Source organism: Pyricularia grisea (assembly GCF_004355905.1).
Source record: "Pyricularia grisea strain NI907 chromosome Unknown Pyricularia_grisea_NI907_Scaffold_1, whole genome shotgun sequence".
In the NCBI taxonomy this organism is placed as follows: domain Eukaryota; kingdom Fungi; phylum Ascomycota; class Sordariomycetes; order Magnaporthales; family Pyriculariaceae; genus Pyricularia; species Pyricularia grisea.
The window spans coordinates 7,445,127-7,471,176 of record NW_022156716.1 but is presented as its reverse complement, the minus strand read 5'-3'; the positions used below and the strand labels follow the sequence as shown (position 1 = coordinate 7,471,176).

Here is a 26,050-nt window from a genome sequence, read left to right as displayed (position 1 = left end):
AAATTGGGAAGGCGCGCTCGCGGCTTCCTAAACAGAATTCTTTACCGGCCGGCTAGCCACAAGAGACTCTACGGCGGCCATTCGCTGTATGGGGACACTACCTTACTACTTGCTGGCAAGGAACTGAGCTGCCGGTATGGCTGTATGGGTGGAGGCCCGTAAGAAGATAACTTTCTTTCACTATGGCCTCAGCTCCCAAGAATACCATTAATCCTCATTGTAGATCAATACAATGACCAAGACCATCTTCAAGTAAACCCAGATCCTTTGTCCCCATCCCCATCACCCGTACACATCACTCCTCACCCAGCTCACCCTCAACTCACTCTATTACTGCCCAGGTCTTGGGCAAGACCTTTACCCCACCTTGTCCCCCAGACTTCCTCAACTTGATCTGCCCAAAAAGGCCCACACGTTGCATACACTGTCCCCTGCCAGAGATACTGCAGCTCTTTCCTGATTCTAATGATCGTGAAGTTAGTCATATTTGCATCAAGACATCTCTTGAGGGCCTATCCGCTAAGGCATATGGAAAGCACGTACATTTGAGGAAGGTAGATATGATCCTGTTGATATTTGTAGAATGCCTTTGAAATACCTAGAAGCCTAAGGTAGTCTCGTGGTGCAAGCTAGCAGTCTGTTCTACTGGAGCATCATCTTGGGCATCGGCAGGTACGGATGGCTCCCACACTCTGAAGCCCTGTGAATGATGACGTCTATTGTGATATCTGACAGAATGTCTTCCTGCAAGCTGGCTGGTCGACATCAATACGGGATCGCGTGTGAACTGGCAAGTCTTTAATGGGCTTGCCAATGTCTAAGTCTGAGATATCGTCATCTTCCAGGCGCATAGGCTGTAGTACAGGCTTCTTTGGTTGGGCCGCAAGGTCCAGAGGCTCTATCGGGCTTTCTGGTAGGTATGTTGGTTGAAGGCGGGGCGTTTTGGTGCCAAAAGTTGCGGGCGAGGTGGGCGAGTTTGATTTTTGCATGGTGGACTTTGGTCACTGTATCGTCAATTTTGGCTGAGATGATCAGATATTTCTATAGACAGGCTTTTTCAGAATCTGAACAATACAAAAAACCCTCAGTGCGGTGGCTATCAATGATGTTGGTCCCGGTCTTTGTTTTGCAAGCCTTGCCCAAGGCTTGGACAATGTCCTGTTTTCGTGTATGATTAACAACGGAAAATGCAACAGTGGAGTAAGCAACGTCAAGAAAGCATTTCGACAAACATCCCCATTGTCCCATTCCCTATCACAAGCTATAGCTTTCAAGCCCTCTCTTCCAGGTAGCTATAGAAACGGAATCGTTGCATATGCATTTTAATGTACACTTAAAGTCTCTTGCTGTTGTTTTCCTAGGTTGGGACATAAACTTCACACGTGTGAAGCCAAGCCACAGTAGCGCCACCCTTGAACTACCAACAACAACTGATGCAGGGTCTAGGCTAAGATTTCTGCTAGTTCTAGCCCCAAAGCCATTTTCCAATCAAATCGATCTCTTCATTCCTCTTCGCTATACAATCCGCCTTCATAGCCTTGTCGAAAGGCGCCAACATTTTGGCCTCCATGTCGAATGCATGCACCGCATCGGGCGCGAGCAACCACCTGACCTCCCGCCCATCTTCTGTCTTTTGTATCCAGTGGTATGCCTCGTCGTCCAGGACGAGCCGCTGCGGTGGCTTGACCTCCGGTCGTCCAACCTGTTGATCATGTCCGGGCATCGGCTTCCCGGCCAACCTGCACGCCAACCTCCATGCGCCATGTGAAAGGATGTCCATCTCGGCCGCGATTATAAACACGCGCTTTGGTAGGGAAGACGCGAGGACACGCTCTCCACTGAGGAGCGGGTCCGTCAGGTCATGTCCGACGGGGATGTAGCTCCAGTTGAAACAAGCCATCATGCCTAACAGGTAGTCGCTGCGGCGAGCTCGGAATCCTCCCAGCTCCGGTTTGTATCTTCTTAGCCGTGTCTTGACGTCGGTCGGAGTTGCGAAATCGCAAGCTGGGTATACGGGTACAATGGCCTGGATACGGGACCGGATATGGGGTAGCTGGCTGACGGCTAGGGTAAGGCTGCCACCGGCGGAGAAGCCGCCCATAGCGACGCGGTTGGGGTCGATGTGACGAGCCAGGTCTTTTTGGTCTTCAAGCACGGTGATGATGAGGGCTGCAACATCGTGGATCGGGATGGGGTACGGGTGTCTGGGGGCTTTTCGGTAGTTGAGGGCGATCACGATAGCCGAGTTGGTGTTGCTAAAGTGGTGGTTCCAATCATCATTGAGGTCTGGGAACCCACTGACGTACCCACCACCGTGGATGGAGAAAAAGCATGGCAGGGGGTTTCCTTGGGGGTTGACGTGGTCGTAGTCCTTGGGGAAGAAGACCCTGGACAATCAAGCAAGGGTCAGCATCTACCCGCTGCCATGACTGGGACGGGCAGGGAGGAGAATCTGGGTTCTGCTTGGAATGCTTACCGAATCGGGAGCCCAGGCCGTGATTTATACTTTTTTATCAAGGTCGGGTGGTATGGTTTTGGGAAAATCTTGTCAACGCCCGATTTCAAGGTCGCCACAACGCTCGACATGTTGCTGAAAATCATTCCCTGCAGACCGTACAATATCCTCTTTATCAGTGACAATCTAGGGTGGAAAGGCCCGGCCGACGCGCTTGCCGACGCTTGGCCGTTGTTGGCTTTGATTGCGGTTGTCGACGACATGTTTGATGCGGTCCCAGGTTCAGTGGCGTCTTCTCAAACAAACTCAAAAACAGACTGCTCGACACATAGGAAAAAGACAATGAAATGGAAAACAAGGCCTAGGTAGATAGAGACATACCTCGGGCTTTGTAGACGTTGGACTTAAGGTTTTTCAACTCGTACCCCGCATGCTTGAAGGACGGCCCTTGTGGGCTTAATGGGTTCTTCGTCCGAGGTTTGACACATGCGAGCCTCGGGAAAGGAGCGATTCGGCAATCACGTCCCAACAGTCCAGCAAATTTCCTCTGTGCGAGCATTCAAGTCGAACGAACCTCAATTCATACTTACCACCTACAGGTACCTACCTTACCTACCTACCTTACCTTACTGTTGACACTTGACAGCTTGAAGCCCACGGTAAATCACACCATACTGAATCAAATTTATCTGTACAGCTATTCAGATGAACAGCAGACATACGTACTCCAAGTCAATGACTTTGTAGCAAGACAAATTTGGATTCTCGGCAATTCATATGGCCCACTATTTTGTTCTTCTCAACTCGACTGTTCCTGAATTCTTATCTTCCCGAAACGTGCGACTTTCTATTCTGAGTTCAGACAACAGTAAAAATTTCAGGTTGGCTGTAGGAAGCCCCCTCCCCATCCATGGCCCCGTGCACATACGCCTCACCAACGAGCTCCATCGATGCAGAATCGGAATCTAAAGTCTTCCGCAACAGGAACGGCGTCCCGACACCATGAAAAATGCAAACCACGTCACCGACAAGCGTATCCGGCGGACAGAAAGCAACCCAACCGTTCTCGGTCACGCATAATACCCGCCCAGCACAGCACATCATCCTCGCACCATTCCACTCCATTGCCGTCCGCAGCATTTCATCCTTTGTAACTGCCGAGTCTGAAGTAACCAGCCCGAGTAGCTGCAGCAGCCCGCCTACCCCAGTCTCTTCTTCCTCACCCAGCAATCCCTGCACTACATCCTGAAGCTTCTCTAGCGCTTCCATGGCGGCTTTGTTGCTCTGTGTGGCTTCCACGCACAAATAGCGCATCATCATCATCTCCCAAACTCGGCACGCTAACCCAAGAGAATCCGGCGCAGGACGGGCAAACTGCGTGTCTCCAACACAGGAACGCCAGAAGACCTCGTGCAGCCTCTGGCCGGTGGGGTACGGCCTTCGTGCCTTGGAGACTACTAAGATGCGGGACCGAAAGTGATTTATGAGCATGTCGCCTGTTGAAGTCGCCTCGTCTACCTCTGGGCCGTAGTGCTCGACGTATTTCAAGATTGGTCCCACGTGGGCAATACGGTCGAACCGGGTGCCTCGCATGCGCATCGCTTTGTGGCTCGGGAAAGACACGTCAAGTGCCGATCCGCCTGATGCGTTGAACTGAAACGCATGGGAGGGGCGATTGAAGTGTTGCTGGTATGTCCAAGTTCCCGCCCGCAGGCCCTGGCTTGTCCAGTCTGGGGCCCAGCTCGGCAGTCCGGCCCCGAGGTTCTTTTTGTACCCGATCCCGGCATACGACAATGTTTCGTTGCAGCTCTTTCCTTCGTCCAAACTCAGAATCAGGCCACGTGCAACTGTTGCGAATACGTCTTCAGCACTCTTGCTATAATCTGGCTTGAGCCAACTGTGAACCGGATCTTCGGGATCCAAGAGCCCGAGCAAAGCATACACAAAGTCCAGCGGCTCGGTGGCACCGTAGCTTTCCACCATTCCCAGCAGAGCCGGCAACCGCCTCGAGGCACTTTGCGGCCCCACGATTCCGAGATAACCCATAAAGACGGCATGTAACAACCCCACGGGCAGTTTCAAAGCCTCTGGCGCCACGACCGTGGTTTGCAAAGCAATGTTTAAGGGCGAGGAGTTTAGGCTCTCGGCGACAAAGACCATATTCGACCAGTTGAGTGTGGTCGTCGGCGTGAGGATCGTGACTGCTTCCGGCTGCACAGCTGAAGACACCTCTTGTATCACCCAAATCCGGAAGAACCAGGGGTGGCAGAAGACGGCACATAGCTGGTCCCAGCCGGCATCCTGCCACTCCTCCGAGTACTTTCGTAACATGGCTGTTGCGCTCTCTGTCGTTCCAAATTTGATCTCGTGCCACAACCCGGCAAGCATCTTACGCGCCTCCCAGGGTTCCGGTATCCCATCCAGCCACACAGTCACACATCGGGCGTGGCGATATATGTCTCGCATCAGGGTGATTTGAGATCCTTTCTCATCGTTGTCTCGCTGGTTGATGCATATGGAGTCGATCCAGAGATAGCGCGTTTGGTGGTAGCTGCTGAGTTGGTAGAGCACTTCAAGAACGGTGGGTGATACAAGGAAAACTCTACCGTCGATATAAACTGGCTCGGTAGGTTTACCTGATCCCCAGTGATACGAGATTGCCTCGTATGCTGGGCAGTCCGCGGTGCCCATGTCTGCTTCGACAAGCTCGCACCGTATCTCACCCAATGGCCAACGTGGCCACAGCTTCAAGAGCCGTATTCTGCCTTGAGAACATTTTGTCATGGGCGGGTGGACATAGGTTGGTCCTGCATAACGCCATCTTGTCCAGGACCTCGCGCGCAAGCGCTGCTCTCGAACCAATCCACGAAACCAGGGCCAATCCGCGTATGGCAACTCCTGCATCATATTCCAGGTCACCAGGGCCGAGATGCAGATAAAGAACGGCACACTGACCAGAATCACTGCAGGCATCCTGAGCCACCACTGCCGGACCTGCTTGGCACTTTTCAATTTGGTGCCGAACAACGTGATGAAGCCTCCGGTGTACCGAGAGAGGCCGTGGTTCCGTCTTGACAGCACCTGGTTTCCCTGAAAGTACTCTCCTACAGAAAAAATCATGCGCGTCGCGGCGAAGATTGCAAAGAGGGTGGTAAGAGCGTCCCATCTTGACAGAATCAGAGACATGACGAGGAAAATGAAGAGGGCGTGGGATGCTGCGATTGAGTCGACGGTGCGGCATTGCGGCCTCGACAGCGCAAAGCCAATCGACAGCGTAGCCAGTGTCGTCCCAGTGAGGGTTTTCCATGATGGCCCCAGTAGCCTGGTCGTCAAGCTGCTAGCGACGCATAGTAGCAACGACGCCCTGGCACCGCGTTGTAGTCCGATTTCTATATTTGATCGGGCCATTTACGATGTGACAGGGGTATTCCGAGAGATCTCGTTGCTATGTTAAACTGAAATTAATGTACTACTATTAGCTGTGCATTATATATGTTAGACCTTTGTTCAACTCATCATGGTTTGGCAACAAGGCTTACAAGGCAAAATCCTCTTCTAGGCCTCCAACGGGTTGCCCTAGCTGATTTTCATTATTGCTTCAGCCGCACCGCGTTTGCACCTGATTTTTCGGGACACCCCGCAGATTCCATTCCTTGGCTTAAATCTACTTGCCCAAGCAAGCCAATGTATAAGAATACCTGTGGTGTCGACCAATCGTATATCCGACTTTCATGTTGGAAAAGAGCATCATGTGACCACTGGCACAGGCTTGATACATGAAACGCAGGGAATGGAAAATGGGGTACGGTACAATTTAATGTATACAAGAAAACTGCCTAGCTCGAACAGACCAAGGTAGCCTGGATCTCGGTCGATACGGTACTCAAATCCCGATTGCAACTGGCATTCCTTTTTGCCAATAGAGCATTCCATGCTACCCCGCTGTCTATCAACATTTTGGAGCTGCTGCTGTGATTCTGGTAATGTTCTCTTCATTACTGCAAAATTTATGTTTATGACAGGCTTCCCGGGTTTTGTACTTTTCCCATTCATTGTTCCCTCCTACTCTCTCCTGCAAGCGAATCACTCTTCTCCCGGAAGCTCATTAAGCCATCAATCGGGGAGTTTACACCACGATAACCTCGCAGATGGTCACAAGCGACGAACTCCTCCATCTGATAAAAAATGATGGCCAGCCTCTGCTCGTAGAGGGTGCTTGACAAGAGTATCTACTATAGATAAGGTGTAGTCATCATCTACCTTCTGCATTCAGTAATGATAAAAACCCCACCAGTAAAGCCATCGCAACGCAAAAAGGTTCGCGTATTCTAGACCGAACTCCATGGTTTCGTATACGGACAATAAAGTGCTTGAATTATTGCTTGACTTGCCCAGAATTATTTTCTTGCAAATCTAGTCCCTCATGTGACCATATCGAGCACCAAGAGAGCGTGTTCCCATTCTCGACAACGGAACGACTTATGGGGTAGATTACCTACCCCTGCTCACTTCTTTGAGCATTCCCCCTACCTGCACCCCAGTCCGGGATGATTTCTTGGTGTTTTTCCTCGAATGATAAGCCATATTCGCTACCAAAACCTCTCACCTTGTCGTCCCGAATTAATGAGCATTCAACGTACCTGCATTTTCCGCATGAGGTCAAGGGCAAAAGACAAAGTAAGATTTTGCCTCCACTAAGAAACGAGGATTTGCTCGTTTCAGTGCAAATTTGAACGGATGAACTTGACAGAAGTAGACCTTTTATGGGGAAATTTGATATCCTGCAGATTCACTGCCGATAGAAGCAAAATATCTGGGGGACTTGCCAAGGCAACTTGTACCGTGAAAGGGGTAGTCCTCTCCTGGGGTCTAGTTCTAGTCCATCGTCTGGCGGTTGTGTATAAAACGACAATGATATCCTCGTTTCTTCAACCTCAGAAGCCGTCCTCTCACCAGGCCCTCTGAGAAGTCGCAATCAAGAACCCATCCTCGATCTAGGTCTCTGTCTACCCCCTGAACATCCTGTCAAGATGCACGCAGCCTACCTCCTCTTCGCCGTTCTCACGGGCGTCTCAGCCGTGACGACAACTCTCCCCGCATCAGCCGGCACCAGCTCCGTACCGACAGCGATTCCCGTCAAGGGCAGCTACGATGGTGGCATGAAGCGCTTCGAGCGCAACCGTAAGTTCTTACCCACCTTTTTGTTTTCTCTAGCCAGCACCCCCAAAACAAAAACTTACCTACCTGGGGACTCTCGACTAACCATGGGGGGGATAAAACAGCCGCCGTCTGCCAGGGCCAAACCGAGACGGGCGAGAAGGACGCCATGTTCATCCTCGAGAACGGCGCGACCCTGTCCAACGTCATCATCGGCAAGTCGCAGGCCGAAGGTGTGCACTGCAAGGGCACCTGCACGCTCAACAATGTCTGGTGGGCCGACGTGTGCGAGGACGCCGCCACCTTCAAGCAGACCTCGGGCACGAGCTACATCCGGGGTGGAGGTGCCTTCAAGGCTTCGGACAAGATCTTCCAGTTCAACGGGCGCGGCACCGTCGTCATTGACAACTTTTACGCCAATGACTACGGCAAGCTGGTCAGGAGCTGTGGTAACTGCAAGGACAATGGTGGACCTAGGAGTGAGTTTATTTTTTTCTTGTTTCGTTTCATTTGAAAAAGAATTTGCGCCTTTCTTCTTTGTTTGTGTCTTGTTTCAGAACGAGGCCTCATTCGACAAGGCTGGATTGTGAAAATATTGACTCAGTTTCCGCTAACCTCTGCGGGCTTGTCCCCACCCTCCGTGTAGACGTCGTTATTCAAAACTCGGTGGCTGTGAATGGTGGCGTGCTGTGCGGTATCAACTCAAACTACGGCGACACCTGCAAGATCACCAGCACGTGCCAGAATTCGAGCAAGTACTGCGACCGTTGTAAGTCAAACTTGCCTCTGGTGGATTGTGTTAGCATGGACGTGGTCAAGGGTTTTGGTCGCTGACAATGAAAACTCCAAATTTTTAGACGAGGGCAACAGCAACGGCAGCGAGCCAAAGAAGCTTGGAAGCGGTCCCGATGGCAAGTCGTGCATTACTTCCAGCGTCAGGAGTAACTGCTAGACATCATTGCAGCATTTTGGGCGAAATTGGGCGGGTCAAAGTTGATTTTTTTTTTCTTTTCTTTTTTTTCGTTTCTCTCTTCTGAATTTCCCCTGTAAGGCCGGCAGCTTGGGCGCAGTCAGTGTTGAGCCTTTCGCCGTGGAGGGTAATTTCAAGCCCCACAAATGGATGTCATGACAGGCGGACCAGTGGGGTAAAAGATTGCCCACTGCAACCTGAACGGGATTTTTTTTGAGAAGAACATGGTCCATAAATCCACAGGCCATTTTTTTAACCTTAACTTATCTTTAACCTTTTCGCGTTTCGGTCTGACCGTAGCTATAAGGTGATGGCTTTGTGATGGGATGATTTCGATATGGGATGACTGTTACCGTTATTTTTTCAGTGAATATCACGGAACACATTAAAGCTTTGCTCCCTATTTTAGCGTCAAACCACCCTCCTTCTCTAGCTCCCGGCGGCTGGTTTGTTACCAGACAAGCTAACGTCAAATATTTAGTTCTTGATCTCCATAGCTTGGTCCATTACGGCAGTCAGGCCCAAACAATATCCGCGAACAAAAAAACAAAATTTGAGGCCCAAGTCGAGACCAGAGATGAAGATTGCGTTCATCATCAAAAGGAATTGATCCGAGAACCTTCTTTCCTTTGTTCCACACTTCATCAACTAGCCGGTTTTTTTTTTTTTTTTTTTTTTTTTTTTTTTTTTTTTTTTTTTTTTTCGTCAAAACAATATGGAGCTCGTGGAAAGATCCCAAACAGAAACGGCCGAGACCTTGGCATTCTGGATCCTCATCTCGCTGCCATCCCAAGCCAAGATATTCCCGACCCCGCAAACCAAGGACGATAAGAAATTCCATTGGCCGGAGCATCTGTGACCCGTCCCGCCATCCCTTCCACCACGGAGGTTCCTGATCGTCGAGCCTGGAGCACCTTGGCTTGCTTGGCCCGTGGCCACGACCAGAAAAATTCCCTGGCTTCTTCTTGCATCTGTACAACCTTTAGGGGAGTCGGGGCGAGAATATGGGCAACGAGAGCTGGTTCTGGCTGCACGTGTGAGGGTACTGCTGTTTCGCCCAGTCGGCAGCCGTGCAGCTGAAGACTTCCCGTGCAGGGTTTTTACGTGTGAGGATGTGGATCAAATCTTAGCTGGGCACGCCTTAGCTAGGTGCCATTATTGAGAGGCCTGATCGCAGAATGCCTAGATGTAAAGGTCTTCAAGACCGCTTTCGCTGGGCTGCTTCAAGTTTGTGTTTTCTCTTTTCTCCCATCCTCTTCTCTATACCTATTTGTTTTGGTGACTATCCACGTTGACGTGGCACATTCGTTTTATTTCACCTTTCTTATTACAACCTCAGCAGTGCTGGACTAATTCTTTCCTTTTGAGAAAAACAGTCGACTTTTGAGTACGTTTTGTGCAGGACACTTGGCATACAGAAAATAACTAGTAATTGTAAGAGAAGGGAACATCAATTCAAGGAGCAGATACAACACAGACAGACAACATGCAGTCTATCTCGATAATCATGGCCCTGAGCAGCCTCGCCGCTGCGGGCCCCGTTTTCAGGCGTCAAGAGCAGGTCGGCCAGCCTCTTCCCAATGGTCCCTTTGCTTTCACGTCAACCTACAACCTGGTTGCCACTCCGGACAAGGTCATCAACAACGACGGGCAGGTTGCTCCTGGCGAGGCTGGAGCTATTGGCTTTTACAACTACGGCATCAACGTCGACCTCGACATCATCTGCTACGTATGTGGCCATCTGGTTCCCCAATACCGGCTTCTCTTTTACGCTATTTACTGACTGGCCTGTTAATATCTACAGAACATCACCTTGATGGGCGTTACAGGTCCTTACCAGTCCCCGGCAACGACGGCAACACACATCCACGAGGCAGCCGAGGGTGCCGCCGGCCCACCCCGCATCTCATTCCCCAACCCCGAGCCTGCCGACTCCGGTCCCGAAGTCGTCAAGCGCTCATCCGGCTGCCTGACTGGCCCCTTCACCACCGGCATCCAAGCCAACGGCCAGGACACCGGCACGGGTTTCACCCTGCGCCAGATCGAGGCTAACCCTGCCGGCTTCTTCACCGACTCCCACACCGCCGTGTCAGTCCCCGGCGTGGTGCGCGCCCAGATGGTCGCAACTGCAGCCGGCGCCGTGGCCGCGCCCGCTGCTCCCGTAGCAGACGTCATCAACGCCGCCCCCGCCGTCAACCAGCCCAGCCAAGCCCCTGCCGACCTGGGCGGTTGCAGCATCCTCGGCTTCCAGGTCGCCAGCTCGCCCCTCAAGTACCTATGCTTCCAGCCCGGTTTCGGCGGCGATGGGGCCGCACCCCCCGCTGCGCCGGTGGCCGCTAACCCCGTGGCAGCCCCCGCGTCTTCGGCTAGCCCCGTCGCCTCGGCTGTACCTGTCGCCTCTGCCAGCCCTGTCGTCTCCGCCGATCCTGCTGCTGGTACACCCGCTCCGGTTGAGAGCGCTGCACCCACCGCGACTCCTGTGCCTGTCGAGGCCGCGGAGCCGGCTGCTGACCCCGCAGCCGAGCCTGCTCCGGACGCAGCTGCCCCCGCTGGTGAAGCTGCCCCTGGCCTGGCACCACTCCCTGGAACCGAGGACGCTGGCGCACCGGCTGGTGAGCTGCAGCCGCTCCCCGGAACCAAGAAGATTTAAGTATCCGGAATCATAGTGTCTTGTCGTTAGAATTTTCAATACAAAAGTCCTTGAAAGTCAACAGATGTTGCCAAATCGCAGAAAATTGATAAGACTTTTGCCGGGTAACTATCAATCTGACATACTAAACATGTCTGCTATCGGGAACTACAGGATGGGCTCACCACTACAAGGTTCTTCTGCTGCTGAGAAGCGAACTCGTGAATCAGTGCTACTAAAACAGTTTGGACTACACTGACTACGAATCGCTTACATGGTGATAGCTTTGAAGTTGTTAACTTTTGGATGAACAGTGAGTAGATAGAAATTTTGATGGTTATCTTTGCTTGACAAATTTCGAACGTTATGCCATGCGAAGTAGTGACTATTGTGGCAGGGATGCCAAGGCTTTCTGCTCAACTATCAAGCCTTGTGTTGGAAAAAAGAGCGGCAACGTCATGAGTTGATGGATCCTGCCAAGAGTCTACGAGGACGGTGAGCATCATCCACAATAGGAAATTTTACGAATGCTATTCTTCCTCGGTGTGCGTATGATGGGAAACCCCATTTCGGTGAGCTCGACGCAAGAGCTTTAGCGACCCCGTTTTTGCTGGCTTACAAGGTCTCGGGTGACGAAGGCTACACTGACTGAAGCGGGTCTTGTCTGAAAAAAAAAGCCAGAAATTTCTCCTGAAAGCTCTGACAGATTATTGAGTTCCGTACTTCGAATTAAATGGCCTGCTTGCGAATCCCAGAATGTGCCAGGAAATGGAACGATATAAATGCCGTTTTACTGCAAAGCAGAAGCAATGGTCGTGTTTAATAGATGCGAGCAAGACCATCCGCCCTGTATGGCTCTCCCGTTGAACATTGCAGTTTCACACATAATGGGTTTTCCTTTGCTAAAAATAAGTCAGATCTTTTGGCAACGATGCTGGAAATTTCCCAACCGTTGAAGAAGCCAATCAATCCTACAAGAGCCCAATACCAAACAGCAACGTTACAGAACGACTGACAGCTTCGGAGCAAAGATGGCAAAAAAAGATGACCTTGGGTCGGGCCGACTTATAAATACTTTCTCTCACGATTCTTTCGGGCTGGTCTTATACATGTGTCGGCGTCCTGTCGGAGGGCAGGCTTGGTATAGTGGGGTATCGATATGGGGACTTTCGGGCTCGGCGCTGGCTGGGCATGCTAGGCACTCAGACCTTTCGGAGCCGCAGCGTGCGGCTATACGGCATACGGGAGCCAATGGTCCCCTGGAACGGGCCGCGGGAGGGTCTCGAGACGAGGGCTTTTTGCCAGGAGCCTTGCCATATCCAAGGTTCATGGTCCGGTTCTGGTGACGATTTACCTAATCGACGACACACTCTTATCAGGCACGCGTAACCATCGGCACCAAGCCAAGAACACTTGGGATGTCGGTCAACCTGAAATACGTGTAGATTGACAGCCGACAGAGGCGTGTACTGTGGATACTGACGAGAAATTATCGGGTACTGGCCACCATCATCAGTCTTAGCATCCCCTCAGTGGAAATGACAATCAGGCGGGGAAATAAAGCTACATTCAAGCTCTGGCGAAGAAACCTAGGTATGGTTTTACAGAGGCCGGATTTCGGATGCCTAGAACTTGTATCGTGGAGAAACAGGATTTGCACCTGGAGCACATCGGCCCAATCAGGCGAATGAAGTTGATGATGGTGACACCTCATCTCGCGGTAACGAGACCCAGAGAAAAAGAAATGGCGGGGAGCAGCTGCTTGTTACACCGACGGCGTGGAACGCGGAGAACCCCGAGATGAGGACGAGTATTCGGTCTGCTTCCCCGCCTGCTCCGGATTCTATAATCTGGGGCACAGCTACTCCACAGTCTGAGATGGGTATATAAGATGGTTGCATGAAACAGCGCAGCTTCACAGCATTTGTTTTGCCCTCTTCTTCTTTTCTTATCCCTATTTTACCCCTCGAGCCTCGAGATCCCTTTCAGACCTTTTGACCCTCCCCACGATCAAAAGTATTCTAGGAAAGGATGGCTGCTCAGCCGCAGCCGGGCAGCAATGTCCTCCAGCCCACCGCGAACGACAAGAAGGGCGAGGATGTCAGCCATGTTGAGCCTGGTCTTGTGGAGGCAAACGATATGATTGATGGCAAAGAGAAGCATATCCCCACTGCCGAGGAGCAGATAGATGCTCTGGGAATCCCCAACTGGCGCGACCTAGAGAAGAAGGTCGTCAAGCGGTTGGACATGACGCTGCTCCCGTGTCTTTGGGTTCTCTACTTGTTCAACTACCTGGACCGAGCATCGATTGCGTAAGCACTTCAGATCCCCATCCCCTATCGAGCGTTTTCCCAGCCTTACCGCATCAACTAACACCACTGAAACAAACAAAACAGCCAAGCTCGCCTCAGTACTCTCGATGAAGATCTAGGGCTAGAAGGCTACCAATTCGGAACCGCCGTCTCCATCCTGTCCCTGGGCTACGTCCTCGGGCAGATCCCCAGCAACATGATCATAGGCAAGGTCCGCCCGAGTCTTTACCTCTGCATCATGGCATGGATCTGGTCCGGCGTCTCGGCCGCCACCTGCGGCGTGCGCAACTATCAAGGGCTCATCGCCGTACGCTTCTTCCTCGGCGTCGTCGAGGCACCTCTCTTCCCCGGAGCCATCTACGTCATGTCGTGCTGGTACACGCGCAAGGAGCTCGCGCTGCGCTGCGCCATCCTCTACACCGGCCAGACCCTCGCCTTTTGCGTGGCGGGCCTCATCGCCGCAGCCGTCTTTGGCACTCTCGAGGGCTCCCAAGGCCTGGCCGGCTGGCAGTGGCTCTTCATCGTGCTCGCGTCCACGGGTGCCGGGCTGGCCATGATCTGCCTCTTCCTCCTGCCCGACTACCCCGACTCGGAGACGGGCAGCGCGAGCTGGACCATGACGGCCGACATGCGCCGCGTCGCCGCCGCCCGCATCCTGGCCGACCGCGTGTCCACGTCCGAGGCCAAGGGCGGCGTGTGGCAAGGGCTCAAGATGTCGGTGCTCGACTACAAGATGTGGATGCTGGTTGCCATGAACATCGGCATCAGCGCCGCCTACGGCTTCAGCAACTTCTTCCCCAGCATCGTGCGCGGCTTCGGCTACAACAACACCCTGACCCTGGTGCTGACCGCCCCGCCCTACATCTTTGCCGCCATCGGATCCCTGATCAACGCGTGGCACTCGGACAAGACCAAGGAGAGGGGTTACCATTTCGCAGGCCCCATCGCCATGGGCTGCGCGGGCTATGTCATCTGCCTGGCGACCTCCAACACCAACGCGCGGTACGCGGCCAGCTTCATCTACGTCGGCGGCATGTACACTTCCAACCCGCTCATCAGCACGTGGACGAGCAACACCATGGGTCGCACGCCCGAGAAGCGCGCCATCTCGGTCGCCTTCGTCAACGTTCTGGGCCAGGTCGGCAACCTGATCGCGCCTTACTTCTTTGACGACTCCGACGAGCCGCGCTACCGCATGGCCTTCATCCTCATGATGGTAATGGCCCTCATCGCCTGCTCGAGCGCCATGGGTCTCAAGTTCTACCTGACCCGCTCCAATCGGAAGCTCTACCGGAGGGCGAGCCAGGAGGGGACCGTGTACCAGCCTTACATTACCTAAAAGTCTAGACCAGACTGTCAATGGGTTGATGAAAATTGATGATTGTTGGCATTGCAATCACGTCAGGATACGCTGGACCATGAGGTTCAGCAAAAGGCGTACATACAAAAAAAAAGGGAAAAGAAAAGAATAGATGCTATGTTTGTATTTTAGTCGGTCAACGAGCGGATTTAATACAACCATGATCGGAGTTTTATATGAGACCCCCAGGCAATCCCTGACGTGAATTACGTGCACTTCCCATGAATCTGCTTTTTTCCTCGGCCTCGATCCCCAGTTCCGTGTTGATGCTACCGTCACTCGCGAGGCGATCTCTTATCGGGCCAGTGAACTCCGTCCCGGCCTGGCCAGACGTGTCCAAAACCGAGGGCAGCGGCCACACAATCCTGTCGACGGGCAGATCTGGCACGGCGGGAACGTCGTCCGACGGCACCACCGTGTGGCTGACGCCACTTTCGACAGTGGCGTCAGGGGCTACCCAAGCGGTGCCGATGACGGAATATGAGCGGTTCGAACGCGAAGACGGCGCCATCGAGTACCGGACCAGAGTATCGGCGACGGATTGGTGCAGGACGCTGGTGCTGGCGCGCCGCGACATCTCAATCACCTCTCCTGGGCTGCGGATCGGGACGCTCACCATGTCCGGATCGTCTGGACTCGCGCCAATCTCCGTCATCCGCTTCACCACCTCCGAGGTGCGCTTCGTGTCCGAGCAGATGGAGATCTCCTCCACCTTGCCCAGCCCATCCTCGCTGTCCCTCTCGTCGACAGACGGGCAGTTCTTCCACCTGCCGCCGGACTGGCGAAAGTCCAGATCTAATGGATCGATCTCGGTCGTGAGTCGGTATAGAGAGAAGCGTTTCTTTCGTGCCGATGGCGGTGCCCCGCCGAGGGCCTTTTCGGATCGGGCAAAGGCGTTGTCCCTATGCACGTCCAGGCTGTTGCCTACGTCTGAGTGGTCAATCGAGGACCATATCCGTGGTATCCATGCGGTGACGATTGCTCGGCATGAAGGCAGGCTGCCGCAGATGATAGCACAGAACTCTTCTATCACGGACCACGTTATTGGGTCGACGTTGTCCCCTGAGAGATAGTTTAGCAAGTGCCTCTGGCGACCCAGTTGCTGCTGGTGATAATGCCATTGACTTACATGGCTGATCATACGTGAACCCAATCTTGACCAGATAGTTGATCCGGACAATGCTCGTAACAGTAGCACTGGGAGACCATGTTAGCCTTTATGCTCATGGGCTTTCCAAAAAAACCAATGCTTGCACCATAGAAGCCACTTACACAAGACCAATGGCAAACATTAGCATCAGCCCCATCTTTTTCTTAAAGTTCAACCGCAGACTCCAGAGTTCTGGAATCGGTATCACTACCAGGACCACATCCTCGAACACACTCAAAGCAGCGCCCGAGTAGACGATGGGGTTAAACTCGATACACATGCCATTGAGGTGTCGGTCGTATACTGCAGCGACGGGCGTGCACTGGAAGATGACCAGTACCATGTACCCGACGCCGTGCAAACCCATGAAAACAATGCTGCACTTGCAAAAGATTTGAAACCACGGTGTGGTGAATAGTCGAATGTAAAGGATTAAAATGGAGATTTTGGCAAAAACCTGGACGATGATGTACATCATCTGCCCGACCCAAAAGTACTGTATCATAAAGGTGTAAAGGCGTCAGCAGGGGGAGGCTTCTCGTTTTTGGCTCAATCTGCATCGAGGAATGTATGTACCTTTAATAGCGAGAGGCCAGGAGCTTCTTCGATGACCCAGATATGTTTACCGAATCCGAGTCGGGCGCCTAGAGCAACAGGGTCAGTATTTTGAAAAATCCAATACATAGAATAGTTGGCTACGGGAGCAGCTGACTTTCGATTTCCATCGCGAGCATTCCGAACAAGACTACTGATGCAACAATGCATGTGTAATCATCCCACCATAGTCGACCTGAGCTGTATAGCCTCGATAATATCCTTATGACAACAACGGGCACTGTGACAACGAATCCGATGATGGCAATGTTGACGACGTCGGCACTGCGGTTCTCTATCGGGTAACCCTTGCACAGAGAGAAGAGCGTCAAGTTCCGTGCAACTGAGGGGATGCATTGTGAAAGTCAGTGGCGGTCCAATATGTCTTGCAGCCCAGTGCGGGAGCGATCTGATACATACTCAGCTGTTCGGTAAACTTGCAACTCTTCTGCACGCAGGTTGCCGCTACTGAAAGAGTCGGATTGGAGACGCAGAGACAATCGGCAACTAATTGTGCACTCGCAAGGCTACAATTTCTTGAGGCAATTGCGTCGGTAAAGCATTTCATCTGTAATGTGTCAAATTATCATGGTCAGCAAGACTATAACCACGACTGGCAAAGACAGACGGAGGTGCTGTATCCAAGTCCATCATAGCAGATAACTTACAGCACATTGCGGTGTTTTCGTAACAATGTCAATTAGTGTCTGTTCAGGGACTACGACCGAAGCAGCTCCCCATATGAAGACTGTACTGGCAAGCAGAAGCCTGGCGAACGCAACCATTTTGGAGATGGGGTTCAAAGATGATATGAGAAACGTGATGACCTGGAGGCAATCCTCCCGCTCCTAGAGGAGCAATCCAGCCCCTCACTGGCCGCGTTGTTTTTCTGTTGTTGGTTAGTCTTGGATACCAGCTCCAGGTCCGGGTAATATGTTGGACGAAAAACAAAACAAACAGAAAAAAAACATCCAGTCGTTGCGACAAGCTCAAGCAAAAAAGAAATGCAAAAGAGATGCTATCATCCAACAAAACGAATGTAGAAAGACAGACAGTAGCTGAAAGGACCCAAGGACGAGTGACAGTAGACGAAATGTGTGGCGGAAAGAGCACGGGGCAGCCATCATAAAGGTTCTGGGGGCAACAATCCAGGAAGAAGTCAAGCTAAGGGAGGCCGCTTCATCCGCTATGGTGAGTGATGTACGCCAAAAAAACGTTTCGCTCCTCTTCTACTTGGCCCGAGCGCTTACGCGGCGATGGAAATATCGGGAACGGAGGGTTGGCACTTTGGTTGATGCCTTCGGTCCGACTTGCTAAACATTACACTCAAAGGAATCTCGCAGGTGTGGAGATACCAGAAGGAACCATCTATTTCCGAAGTGCCGCCACCAAGAACAAAAGTGAGCACGTCCACGTTGTGACATGATGCGGGGCTTAGACGGGTAGCAAGGGTTCGACGAAGCTAGATGTAACTCGAGTGATATTATCGCTCCAGCTCAATATAAAATCCACACTTCTTTGTAGCTCCCATCACTCAGTTGCGTGAAGCCAAGCGCTCGTTGCAGAAGCGCTAAGACATGAAAAGTTTAATGTTGTGCGTCCAGGTTCCTGGTCGAAATGGCCGGCGTTTGAATTCAGGGGCCCGTATTAGACTAGACTAGTCTTTGCTAGCACGTCCATCTCCGCTTCCGGTCCAATCAGGCTTGCAAATAACAATCCAACTAAATCATGATCAGACCATACGGGGGAATGACTGCCCAGAGATGCTAAGGATTCTCGGTTCAGATGTGATGAGCAGAACAAGGTACAGTCAATAGTGGCTGGTACGTACGAGGTTGAGAATCAGAACACTCCTCCCACCCCCCATGCCTTGGCCGATACCACGTCGAGTATCTGCTAGGTTAGTTAGAAAATAGTGCCGCCTTGGGTCCATGTTGTGACAGCATACCCAATTATAAAATCAAGCCAAGATGACCAAGACATATTTCTCTCGAATCGCTCAATTCGGTCGAGGGAAGAATACACGTGCAAGATCATAAACCAAATTGACTGCAATTTTGGAAAGCACTTGCGAGTCACTCAACCAAGCAATGGATCGACGCAGGGCTGTGACACAGGACGGCGTCTCTGTCAAATGTCTCCAGAGTCCGGAGGTGTGCGCTATCTCTAGCTCTTACATACTGCTTGCAGCGGGAAGGGCGTGGTGGTGGCGAGAAGGAAAGTATATATGTTGTCCGCGACAATCCCTGAACCTCAAATGTAGAAAGGGTTTTCTGCCCCATCTATGTCTTTGCAGTAGGTTGCCTGGCAACACGGGAATTACATTTGGGCTAGACGCATAGGAAAAGTTGAAGTGTTTGAACTGAGGTCAAATCGAAGCTTTCCGATCATCAAGGTCTCCGATACTGAAGAAGTGGCTGGTGTGCTGCATACGAAAACGGGAACATAAGCCGGCTGGCTGGCCAAAGCGAAGAAACATGTGGCAAAAAATGGTGCAATACAAAATATAAGCAGCGCATGTCAATTAAAACACGCCGAGTGATATATTTTGTCTTGACTTGTGTTGGTGAACTACACAAGACACCGGAATCGTCTGCTCTGTAACTTCCACTCGAAAGCATTTCAGAAAAGCATGATGAATAAACCTTACCAACGCAAAGCTCCAGTTGACACCATTTCCGTCGAATTCAACGACTGGATATGGCCTAACTGGGCAACATCAGCTTCGCCAGCGGTTGCGAGTGCTGAAGTTCTGGACCTGTGGTTTCAGGCCTGCCAGGATGTCCGTGAAATGGTCTGCGACGGCAGGAATCCTCGTCTCTGCGCCGACGAGTGCCAGGAGGTGCCTTTGAAGCGAAGCATCTCGTCAGAGCTAGATACTCCTACCCCTGCCGAGAAGCCGATGCCAAGGGCTTTTCCGGCCAGGCCTGAAGGACAGTCCACAGAGAACAAGATTACACTGAAGTTTGCGTTCATGGCTCTGACGTACATCTTCTTCCGCGAACGATTATCACCCAAGCCATCGTCTATGCAAATGGACGAGGCAAAAGCTTGCTTGCAAAAGCTGGAAGGTGATCTGGAAACAATCCTGAACATACCGGCGAGCGAGGCGCAAGCTGCAAGAGAGGCACTCCGCCCTTTGGTCGAGCATTTAATCCTTGTGGAATACAAGGTGGCTGCTGAGAAAGCAGACGACACAGACAATGGCGAGAGATATGGTTTGCCCAGAATCCCATTAATCAAAGTCGATAAGCCTCTGCCCACGGCCTCTCGGATCGACAGTAACGGACGCATGCTTTTGGCAATATTCGGGAGATGCTTAGCAAAAACTGTCGAGTGCAGCAGGCTCGTGACGCCGGGGCGACGATTATTGGAGCTGTTGGACGAGGCCGGTCGGGCCTTCACTGGTTACAAGGATGACTGCACCGCACCGCAGGGATTGGAAAGCTACCATGTCGTCCGCTGGTTATATGACTGGCGGATGAATCGAGAGGGAAAGCTTGACGAAGACGAGCTGATGCTCTGGGCTCTGACGGGGAAGCAAGCCCGTTACTCTGGTACCCTTGTCCAGATGATCCGCAACATGAAACTGGCCCAGGACAAGTTGCTCAGTCAATATGCATTGGCTGAGAAGCTGTACGGAGATTTGAGTGCCATCCGCGCTGTTGCATCCAGTGTGGAGATCAGAGAAGCAATCGACAAGGCCATATGGTATCAGGGGAGTCGCTGCGGGATACCATTCTGCAATTTTATCAACTTCAGCTACTATCCTCCAGCAAACGAGGTGCCTACAGGCTGGCAGCCGCTGAAGAAGTTCCAGAAGCTCAAGACCAAGCAGGAAAAGCTCACATGTAAGTTTCAACAGGATCTTAAAACCGTCTCATTCGTGACAGGACTCAAGATCAAGTTGGACCGCAGAAGTGAGAATGCCGCCGCCAAGAAGGAAATGCAGGCTACCATCAAGGCCGAACGGAAAGCCGCTGCGGAAAAGGTAAATGAGCTAGGACGGTTACAGGCAGCGGCTGCCAGAATGAAAGTGGTCGCCCTCCAAGCTTCTGCTCCACAAACCAAGCTTTCTTTGAGAACCGCCGCGCGGTATTCTGGGATCAACAGGGAGGGTCAGTTCCGAGAAGTCCCTAGCAAACCGGGAGATTCAATAGTTCTTAGCACGTCGGCGGTTTCGATTATTTCCCCGGAGGATGCGACCTCTATGGATGACTCCCATTGTGATCAGAGTGGCGACAAGAGCGACGATTGACAAGGCGCAAAATGGTGGGGCAAGGGACCAGTGTAGTGGACATGGGTGAAGTTGAATAGGATGGATGGGGTAATTGAAACTGAATGAACATTGTTCCTACCTACCTCTATACTTGCCTACTCGGTAGGGCTCGAGGAAAAAATTGAAAGATGCAGCTGAAATTGAGTAACTGACCTCAGCCTAGCGTGTCACAGCTCCCTAGCAAAACGCGTCAAGTGTTTTACCAGCCCAAGAGGGCGTAGTCGCGTTAAACAATCAAATTGACTGCTTGCCGTTACCACAGCAGCAACGAACACTGACAGGACTTACCCCTCCAAAAACTTCGCAAGGTGGACCCTTCGCATGAAGAAGCTTATCTTATCAGAAGAAAAAAGCACCCCGCATTAGCCCAGATTTTCCACACTTTTTGTGCATGAAGGGGGCGCGGCCTTATAATTTTCGGATTTTTTTTTTTTTTTTGGTTGTTTGCTCCCCTCCTGCAGCCCAACCCATCAACCATTCTCGTGACGGTTGTTCTACAGGATCAAGATGGACCGTCTCAAGCTGGCTGCTCTGCTCAAGCAGAGTCAACTTCGTGAGTGATTATCTTCTGCTCATCATCGCTTAATGCAGGCCCTATTTCTTCAACTAGCGCCCTGTTCGCAGTGAGGTCATGGCGCATCGACCCTAGTCGGCGTCCTGGCACAAAAAGAATTTGGACCTGATTTTACAGAGAGAAAAAATTTTTGTCGCTAACAAACATTCTCAAAACAAACAGCCGATACTGAACAGGTCAAGTCGGCCACTGCAGACCTTCAGAAAAACTTCTTCCCTCATCCTCAATCCCTCCTCCTCCTTCTCGAGACCGTTTGCGTCGACGAAGATGCGGCCGTCAGACAACTCGCTGCTGTGCAGGCTAGCCGCCTGGTCAACAAGCACTGGCCCAAGGTCGATGCTGGTGCCAAAGGCAGTGTGCGCGAGCACCTGGTTCAGGCCGTCATGAAGGAGCAAAATGCCAAGTGCAGACACTCCGAATCTCGCCTGATTGCCAACATTGCCAGCCTAGACTTTGCCAAGGGAGAGTGGAAGGAGCTGTTTGATGGAATCTTCCAGCTTTCTGAGAGCGACAACGTTGCTCAGCGTGAGGTTGGCACGTACCTCATCTACAGCGCAGTGGAGTCGGACCCGCGCCACTTCAACGAACATCTGCCGCGACTTTTCAAGACCCTGGAGAAGTGCATCCAGGATGGGCAGAGCCTCGAAGTTCGAGTCAACTCTCTCATGGCCATTGGCAGTGCCCTCATGCTTATCGACACTGAGGATGAGGAGGATGCAGACAAGGTCAAGATGGTGCAGTCGCTTGTGCCTGCAATGGCTGGTGTGCTCCGCAGTGCAGTCGAGGCTGGCGACGACGAAAAGATCAAGCAGTCTTTTGAAGTCCTTCAGTCCTTCCTTGCGTACGACTCTTCCTTGTTGGGCAACTACCTCAAGGATTTGTTGGAGTTCACCGCCACCATTGCTGCAAACAAGGAGGCCAGCGAAGATGCCCGGACCCAGTCCTTGGCGTTCCTGGCCCAGGCAGTTCGTTATCGCCGCATGAAGCTCATGGGAATGGGCGACTTGGTCAAGGGACTCGTTGAGCAGTCCTTGCAAATCCTTACTGAGTTGGACGATGATGATGACGACGATACCACGCCTGCTCGCTTGTCTCTTACCCTGATTGCCCAGCTTTCCAGTGATCTTCCACCTCGTTTGGTTATGCTTCCCATTCTTGAGCAGTTCGCCAAGCTCTCGTCCTCCCCTGACCCTGCGCAGCGCAAGGCCGGTGTAATTGCCCTTGGCATAAGCTGCGAGGGTGCGCCCGACTTTGTCAACAGCCACTTCAAGCAAATTCTCCCCATTGTCATTAGCTTGCTCAACGACTCCGACATTGAGGTTCGCCACGCTGCCTTGGTCGGACTTACCCGTTTGGCCGAGGAGATGTCCGAGGACGTCGCTGCTGAGCATGTGCCCCTGATCCAGGCGCTTCTGAAGAACCTCGAAGCCGCCGAGACTTCGAGCACAGATGAAGCTACCAAGAAGAAGAACACCAACATCATTCGTTCCGTCTGTGGAGCCTTTGACGCTATGTGCGATGGCATCAAGCCTGAGGTCATGAAGAAGTTCGGTCCTGAGCTCCTTGAGCCTATTGGCAAGTTACTTTCCCACGATGATGCTCGTGTCAAGGTCGCCGCTGCCGGTGCCGTCGGAGCCATCGCTACCGCCATGGAGGAGGACTTTGTGCCATTCTTCCAGAAGACTATGGCCGCTCTGGGTCCATACATGAGCGCAAAGGAGACTGAGGAAGACCTCACCCTTAGGGGCGGCATTAGCGATGCCATCGGACGCATCGCAGCTGCTGTCGGCCCCGAAGCCTTGAAGCCTTATGTTCAAGACCTGATGCACTCCACGGAAGAGAGCCTTCATCTTGACAGCTACGAGCTTCGCGAAAGCACTTTTATTCTTTGGTCGCAGCTTGCCAAGGTTTATGAGCTCGACTTTGCTCCCTTCCTTGATGGCGTCTTCAAGGCACTTCTCGATGCCCTCGAGCTTGAGGAGGAAGAAGTCGTTCTGGACCTTACTGAGGAGGATCAGGCCATTGTCGGAGATGCAAAGGAACTCATCACCGCTGGCAAGAGGATCAAGATCAAGTCTCCCGAGGAGGACGATGGTGGTATGGAAGACTCAGACGATGAGGACTTGTTTGAGGACTTCCTTGACTCGGCTGCTGCTATGGAGAAGGAGGTTGCCATTGAGGTTTTGGGTGACATCATCTCCCACAGCTGCGGCACAGCCGAGATCTCCAAGCATCTTGAGAAGGCTCTTGAGCTCATTGCTCCTATGGTCAGCCATGGATACGAGGGATGCCGCAAGGCTAGTGTCTCAACGCTGTGGCGGGCATATGGCCGTGTCTGGCAGTTGACAGAGGAAGAGACTGGCGTCAAGTGGGAGCCCGGCTTCCCTCCCAAACAGACTCCTAGCGTGACCCTCCAAAAGCTCGGTGAGATTGTTGCAACATCAACACTGAGCCTGTGGGGCGAGGAGAGCGACAGGCAAGTCCCTTCCGTTTTCTTATTTTACCCCCTTTGTGAAGTGATGAATACAATGCGTTATACCCAGCTCACTCAGACGCAAAAATTTGCGGGTGCTGAGAAAGCGTTTCTACTTTCTGATCACAATCTTTGTCAAATATTTACTCGTGGACACAGTCAGCTTTTTGGGTATTGGCTAACATGCTTCCACGTCTAGGGATGTTGTCACTGAGATCAACCGCATGGTCGCGCTGGTTCTCAAGAGCTGCGGGCCTGCCATTCTCGTCGGCCAAGACACTCTGTCTCAGGTGATCACTGCATTGACTTCGATCATGACCCGCTCGCACCCTTGCCAGATGGATCTTGGAGATGAGGACGAGGACAACAACGTCGAGGAAAGCTCAGAGTACGATTGGCTCGTCATCGACACTGCACTTGACGTTGTTATCAGCCTCGCTCTATCTCTTGGCCCTGCCTTCCAGGAGTTGTGGAAGATTTTCGAGAAGCCTATCGTGAAGTTTGCTAGCTCCAACGACTCCACTGAACGGTCTACTGCCGTTGGTGTTATCGCTGAGTGTATCCGTCACATGGGTTCGACTGTTACCCCGTACACCGAGCGCCTCCTCAAGGTGCTGGTGCATCGCTTGAGCGATGAGGACCCCGAGACCAAGAGCAATGCAGCCTATGGCGCTGGCCAATTGGTCCTACAGTCCAACGCCTCCGACAAATACCTCCCGAGTCTGCAGGAGATTCTGAGCAAAGTTGAGCCGATGCTATACGCCCAGTCGCAGGAGAACAGGATACTTGACAATGCATGCGGCTGCTTGTCGCGTCTCATGATGAAGCACCCCGATCGCGTTCCGATTGGCGACTTCCTGCCTAACATGGTCTCGAAGCTCCCCCTAACCGATGACAAGGATGGCTTCGAGGAGAACACGCCAATTTATGAGTGCATTTACAAGCTCTGTAAGTACATTTCTTGGTGCGATTGACACTAGAAATAATTCCGCCGACTAACGTTATCACTTTCTACTCAGACGACCACAGCGAGCCTACGGTCATGAGCTTGACGCCACAGCTTATCCCCGTGTTCGAAAAGGTTTTGAGCCCGCCCAACGAGCAGCTCACTGCCGAGACTAGGGTTCTTGTACAGAAGATTGTGCAGCAACTGTACCAAGCCAAGCCGGACCTTTTCCAGGCCCACCAAGGTGTTTTGGCCCTTGCCCATGCCGCCTAATTGGTCTTGGTTGTCTGTTTGATTTCTTGCACATAATCTCTCCACATACATGGTGCTCAGGATATACAACCTGGGACCCATTCACTCATTACGCGATGCATGACAAAAAAGCGATTCCCCCATTTTACACCTCATAATGACCATAGACTTTTTCAATGTTGATTTTTCTATATTGAATCACTTTCCAACCATTAAAGGCAGGCTGAATATGCGTGACACTTTCGAGATCCTTTTGGCAGATTGCCAATTCTAGAGAAATGAGGTCCTGCACTTCGCAAGTGGTAATCTTGATCAAACAAAAATTGAACAAGTAGGTCGTACGGCAATCACCATGATTCGATTTGACATGGTTCACGCTGCGTCATTTAGTGCGAACACCCCTCGTGGGTCCACCAATTCTGAGATGAGATCGAGGGCCGAATCCATCGATCGGGATAAGGTTTACCGAGATGGCAGAGCCAACCTTATGCAAGGGGCTATTGATGGAGTACCAATTATTACGTCGTTGATCTAGCAGAATGTTGCTTTTTGGCGATAAATGCCCTTTTCTCAAACTGTTCCAAAGAGGGAGAAGTCAACCCTTGAGGATTTGTGAGGTCCACTAACACTACATACCAATGACGACACCACTTCTGACAGACGTCAAAGCAACCACCCAAACTGTTGGCTTTTGAGAAATGCGGTAGGCTGGGCGTACAAGCGGAACGCGTGAAATCACATTTACTAGCCATCAAAAACCGGCGGTCTGCGTTCTCTGGAACTTTGATGTCCTTGCCCAGACAGTCGTTGAAAGTATTTACACTTGTGTAAACAGAAAACTAATCACGGCAGAGTACTTGGTAAACAAAAAAAAAAAAAAAAAAAAAAAAAAAAAAAAA

General features: G+C 51.9%; 10 protein-coding genes across 10 annotated transcripts; 6 read left to right on the top strand and 4 right to left on the bottom strand.

The window, feature by feature from the left end:
* Positions 1–1,031: 1,031 nt before the first annotated feature.
* On the bottom strand, positions 1,032–2,781 carry PgNI_02277 (uncharacterized protein). Its single transcript, XM_031122344.1, has 2 exons — positions 2,477–2,781; positions 1,032–2,387 (listed from the first exon to the last, which is right to left on the bottom strand). Exons 1-2 carry the CDS (start codon positions 2,716–2,718, stop codon positions 1,466–1,468), a joined length of 1,164 nt encoding a protein of 387 aa, XP_030987528.1. The 5' UTR covers positions 2,719–2,781; the 3' UTR covers positions 1,032–1,465.
* Positions 2,782–3,313: 532 nt separating this feature from the next.
* Positions 3,314–5,863, bottom strand: PgNI_02276 (uncharacterized protein; the record flags this gene model as incomplete). The annotated part of the gene is made up of 1 exon (XM_031122343.1): positions 3,314–5,863. One exon carries the CDS (start codon positions 5,861–5,863, stop codon positions 3,314–3,316), a length of 2,550 nt encoding a protein of 849 aa, XP_030987527.1.
* A 1,622-nt stretch (positions 5,864–7,485) lies between these two features.
* PgNI_02275 (uncharacterized protein) lies at positions 7,486–8,836 on the top strand (the record flags this gene model as incomplete). The annotated part of the gene is made up of 4 exons (XM_031122342.1): positions 7,486–7,636; positions 7,738–8,091; positions 8,259–8,381; positions 8,470–8,836. The coding sequence occupies 4 exons, from the start codon at positions 7,486–7,488 to the stop codon at positions 8,562–8,564; spliced, it is 723 nt and encodes a 240-aa protein (XP_030987530.1). The 3' UTR covers positions 8,565–8,836.
* Positions 8,837–9,806: 970 nt separating this feature from the next.
* Positions 9,807–11,457, top strand: PgNI_02274 (uncharacterized protein). Its single transcript, XM_031122341.1, has 2 exons — positions 9,807–10,311; positions 10,387–11,457. Exons 1-2 carry the CDS (start codon positions 10,069–10,071, stop codon positions 11,230–11,232), a joined length of 1,089 nt encoding a protein of 362 aa, XP_030987529.1. The 5' UTR covers positions 9,807–10,068; the 3' UTR covers positions 11,233–11,457.
* A 1,779-nt stretch (positions 11,458–13,236) lies between these two features.
* Positions 13,237–14,862, top strand: PgNI_02273 (uncharacterized protein; the record flags this gene model as incomplete). The annotated part of the gene is made up of 2 exons (XM_031122340.1): positions 13,237–13,523; positions 13,608–14,862. Coding segments are annotated over 2 exons (1,542 nt in total), but the record flags the coding sequence as incomplete, so codon positions are not given.
* A 155-nt stretch (positions 14,863–15,017) lies between these two features.
* On the bottom strand, positions 15,018–17,690 carry PgNI_02271 (uncharacterized protein). The gene is made up of 7 exons (XM_031122338.1): positions 17,296–17,690; positions 17,048–17,195; positions 16,746–16,970; positions 16,610–16,677; positions 16,156–16,529; positions 16,013–16,080; positions 15,018–15,945 (listed from the first exon to the last, which is right to left on the bottom strand). The coding sequence occupies exons 1-7, from the start codon at positions 17,410–17,412 to the stop codon at positions 15,056–15,058; spliced, it is 1,890 nt and encodes a 629-aa protein (XP_030987526.1). The 5' UTR covers positions 17,413–17,690; the 3' UTR covers positions 15,018–15,055.
* PgNI_02272 (uncharacterized protein) lies at positions 15,044–15,956 on the top strand (the record flags this gene model as incomplete). The annotated part of the gene is made up of 2 exons (XM_031122339.1): positions 15,044–15,084; positions 15,140–15,956. The coding sequence occupies 2 exons, from the start codon at positions 15,044–15,046 to the stop codon at positions 15,954–15,956; spliced, it is 858 nt and encodes a 285-aa protein (XP_030987523.1).
* A 1,572-nt stretch (positions 17,691–19,262) lies between the features above and the next one.
* PgNI_02269 (uncharacterized protein) lies at positions 19,263–20,885 on the top strand (the record flags this gene model as incomplete). The annotated part of the gene is made up of 2 exons (XM_031122336.1): positions 19,263–20,618; positions 20,643–20,885. The coding sequence occupies 2 exons, from the start codon at positions 19,263–19,265 to the stop codon at positions 20,883–20,885; spliced, it is 1,599 nt and encodes a 532-aa protein (XP_030986268.1).
* On the bottom strand, positions 19,347–20,154 carry PgNI_02270 (uncharacterized protein; the record flags this gene model as incomplete). Its single annotated transcript, XM_031122337.1, has 2 exons — positions 19,617–20,154; positions 19,347–19,473 (listed from the first exon to the last, which is right to left on the bottom strand). Exons 1-2 carry the CDS (start codon positions 19,919–19,921, stop codon positions 19,347–19,349), a joined length of 432 nt encoding a protein of 143 aa, XP_030987525.1. The 5' UTR covers positions 19,922–20,154.
* A 528-nt stretch (positions 20,886–21,413) lies between the features above and the next one.
* On the top strand, positions 21,414–25,172 carry PgNI_02268 (uncharacterized protein; the record flags this gene model as incomplete). Its single annotated transcript, XM_031122335.1, has 4 exons — positions 21,414–21,459; positions 21,643–24,061; positions 24,153–24,901; positions 24,973–25,172. 4 exons carry the CDS (start codon positions 21,414–21,416, stop codon positions 25,170–25,172), a joined length of 3,414 nt encoding a protein of 1,137 aa, XP_030986269.1.
* Positions 25,173–26,050: the final 878 nt, after the last annotated feature.

Excerpts from the sequence above, each read along its gene's own strand:
- PgNI_02277 (XM_031122344.1), bottom strand. The coding sequence starts at position 2,718 with ATGTCGTCGACAACCGCAATCAAAGCCAACAACGGCCAAGCGTCGGCA. Across the intron at positions 2,388-2,476 it reads CGGCCTGGGCTCCCGATTCG|GGTCTTCTTCCCCAAGGACT; the intron begins GTAAGCATTCCA and ends TTGATTGTCCAG.
- PgNI_02274 (XM_031122341.1), top strand. The coding sequence starts at position 10,069 with ATGCAGTCTATCTCGATAATCATGGCCCTGAGCAGCCTCGCCGCTGCG. Across the intron at positions 10,312-10,386 it reads ACCTCGACATCATCTGCTAC|AACATCACCTTGATGGGCGT; the intron begins GTATGTGGCCAT and ends TAATATCTACAG.
- PgNI_02271 (XM_031122338.1), bottom strand. The coding sequence starts at position 17,412 with ATGGTTGCGTTCGCCAGGCTTCTGCTTGCCAGTACAGTCTTCATATGG. Across the intron at positions 16,971-17,047 it reads CAAGTTTACCGAACAGCTGA|TTGCACGGAACTTGACGCTC; the intron begins GTATGTATCAGA and ends GCATCCCCTCAG. Across the intron at positions 16,530-16,609 it reads CTGGCCTCTCGCTATTAAAG|TACTTTTGGGTCGGGCAGAT; the intron begins GTACATACATTC and ends TTTATGATACAG.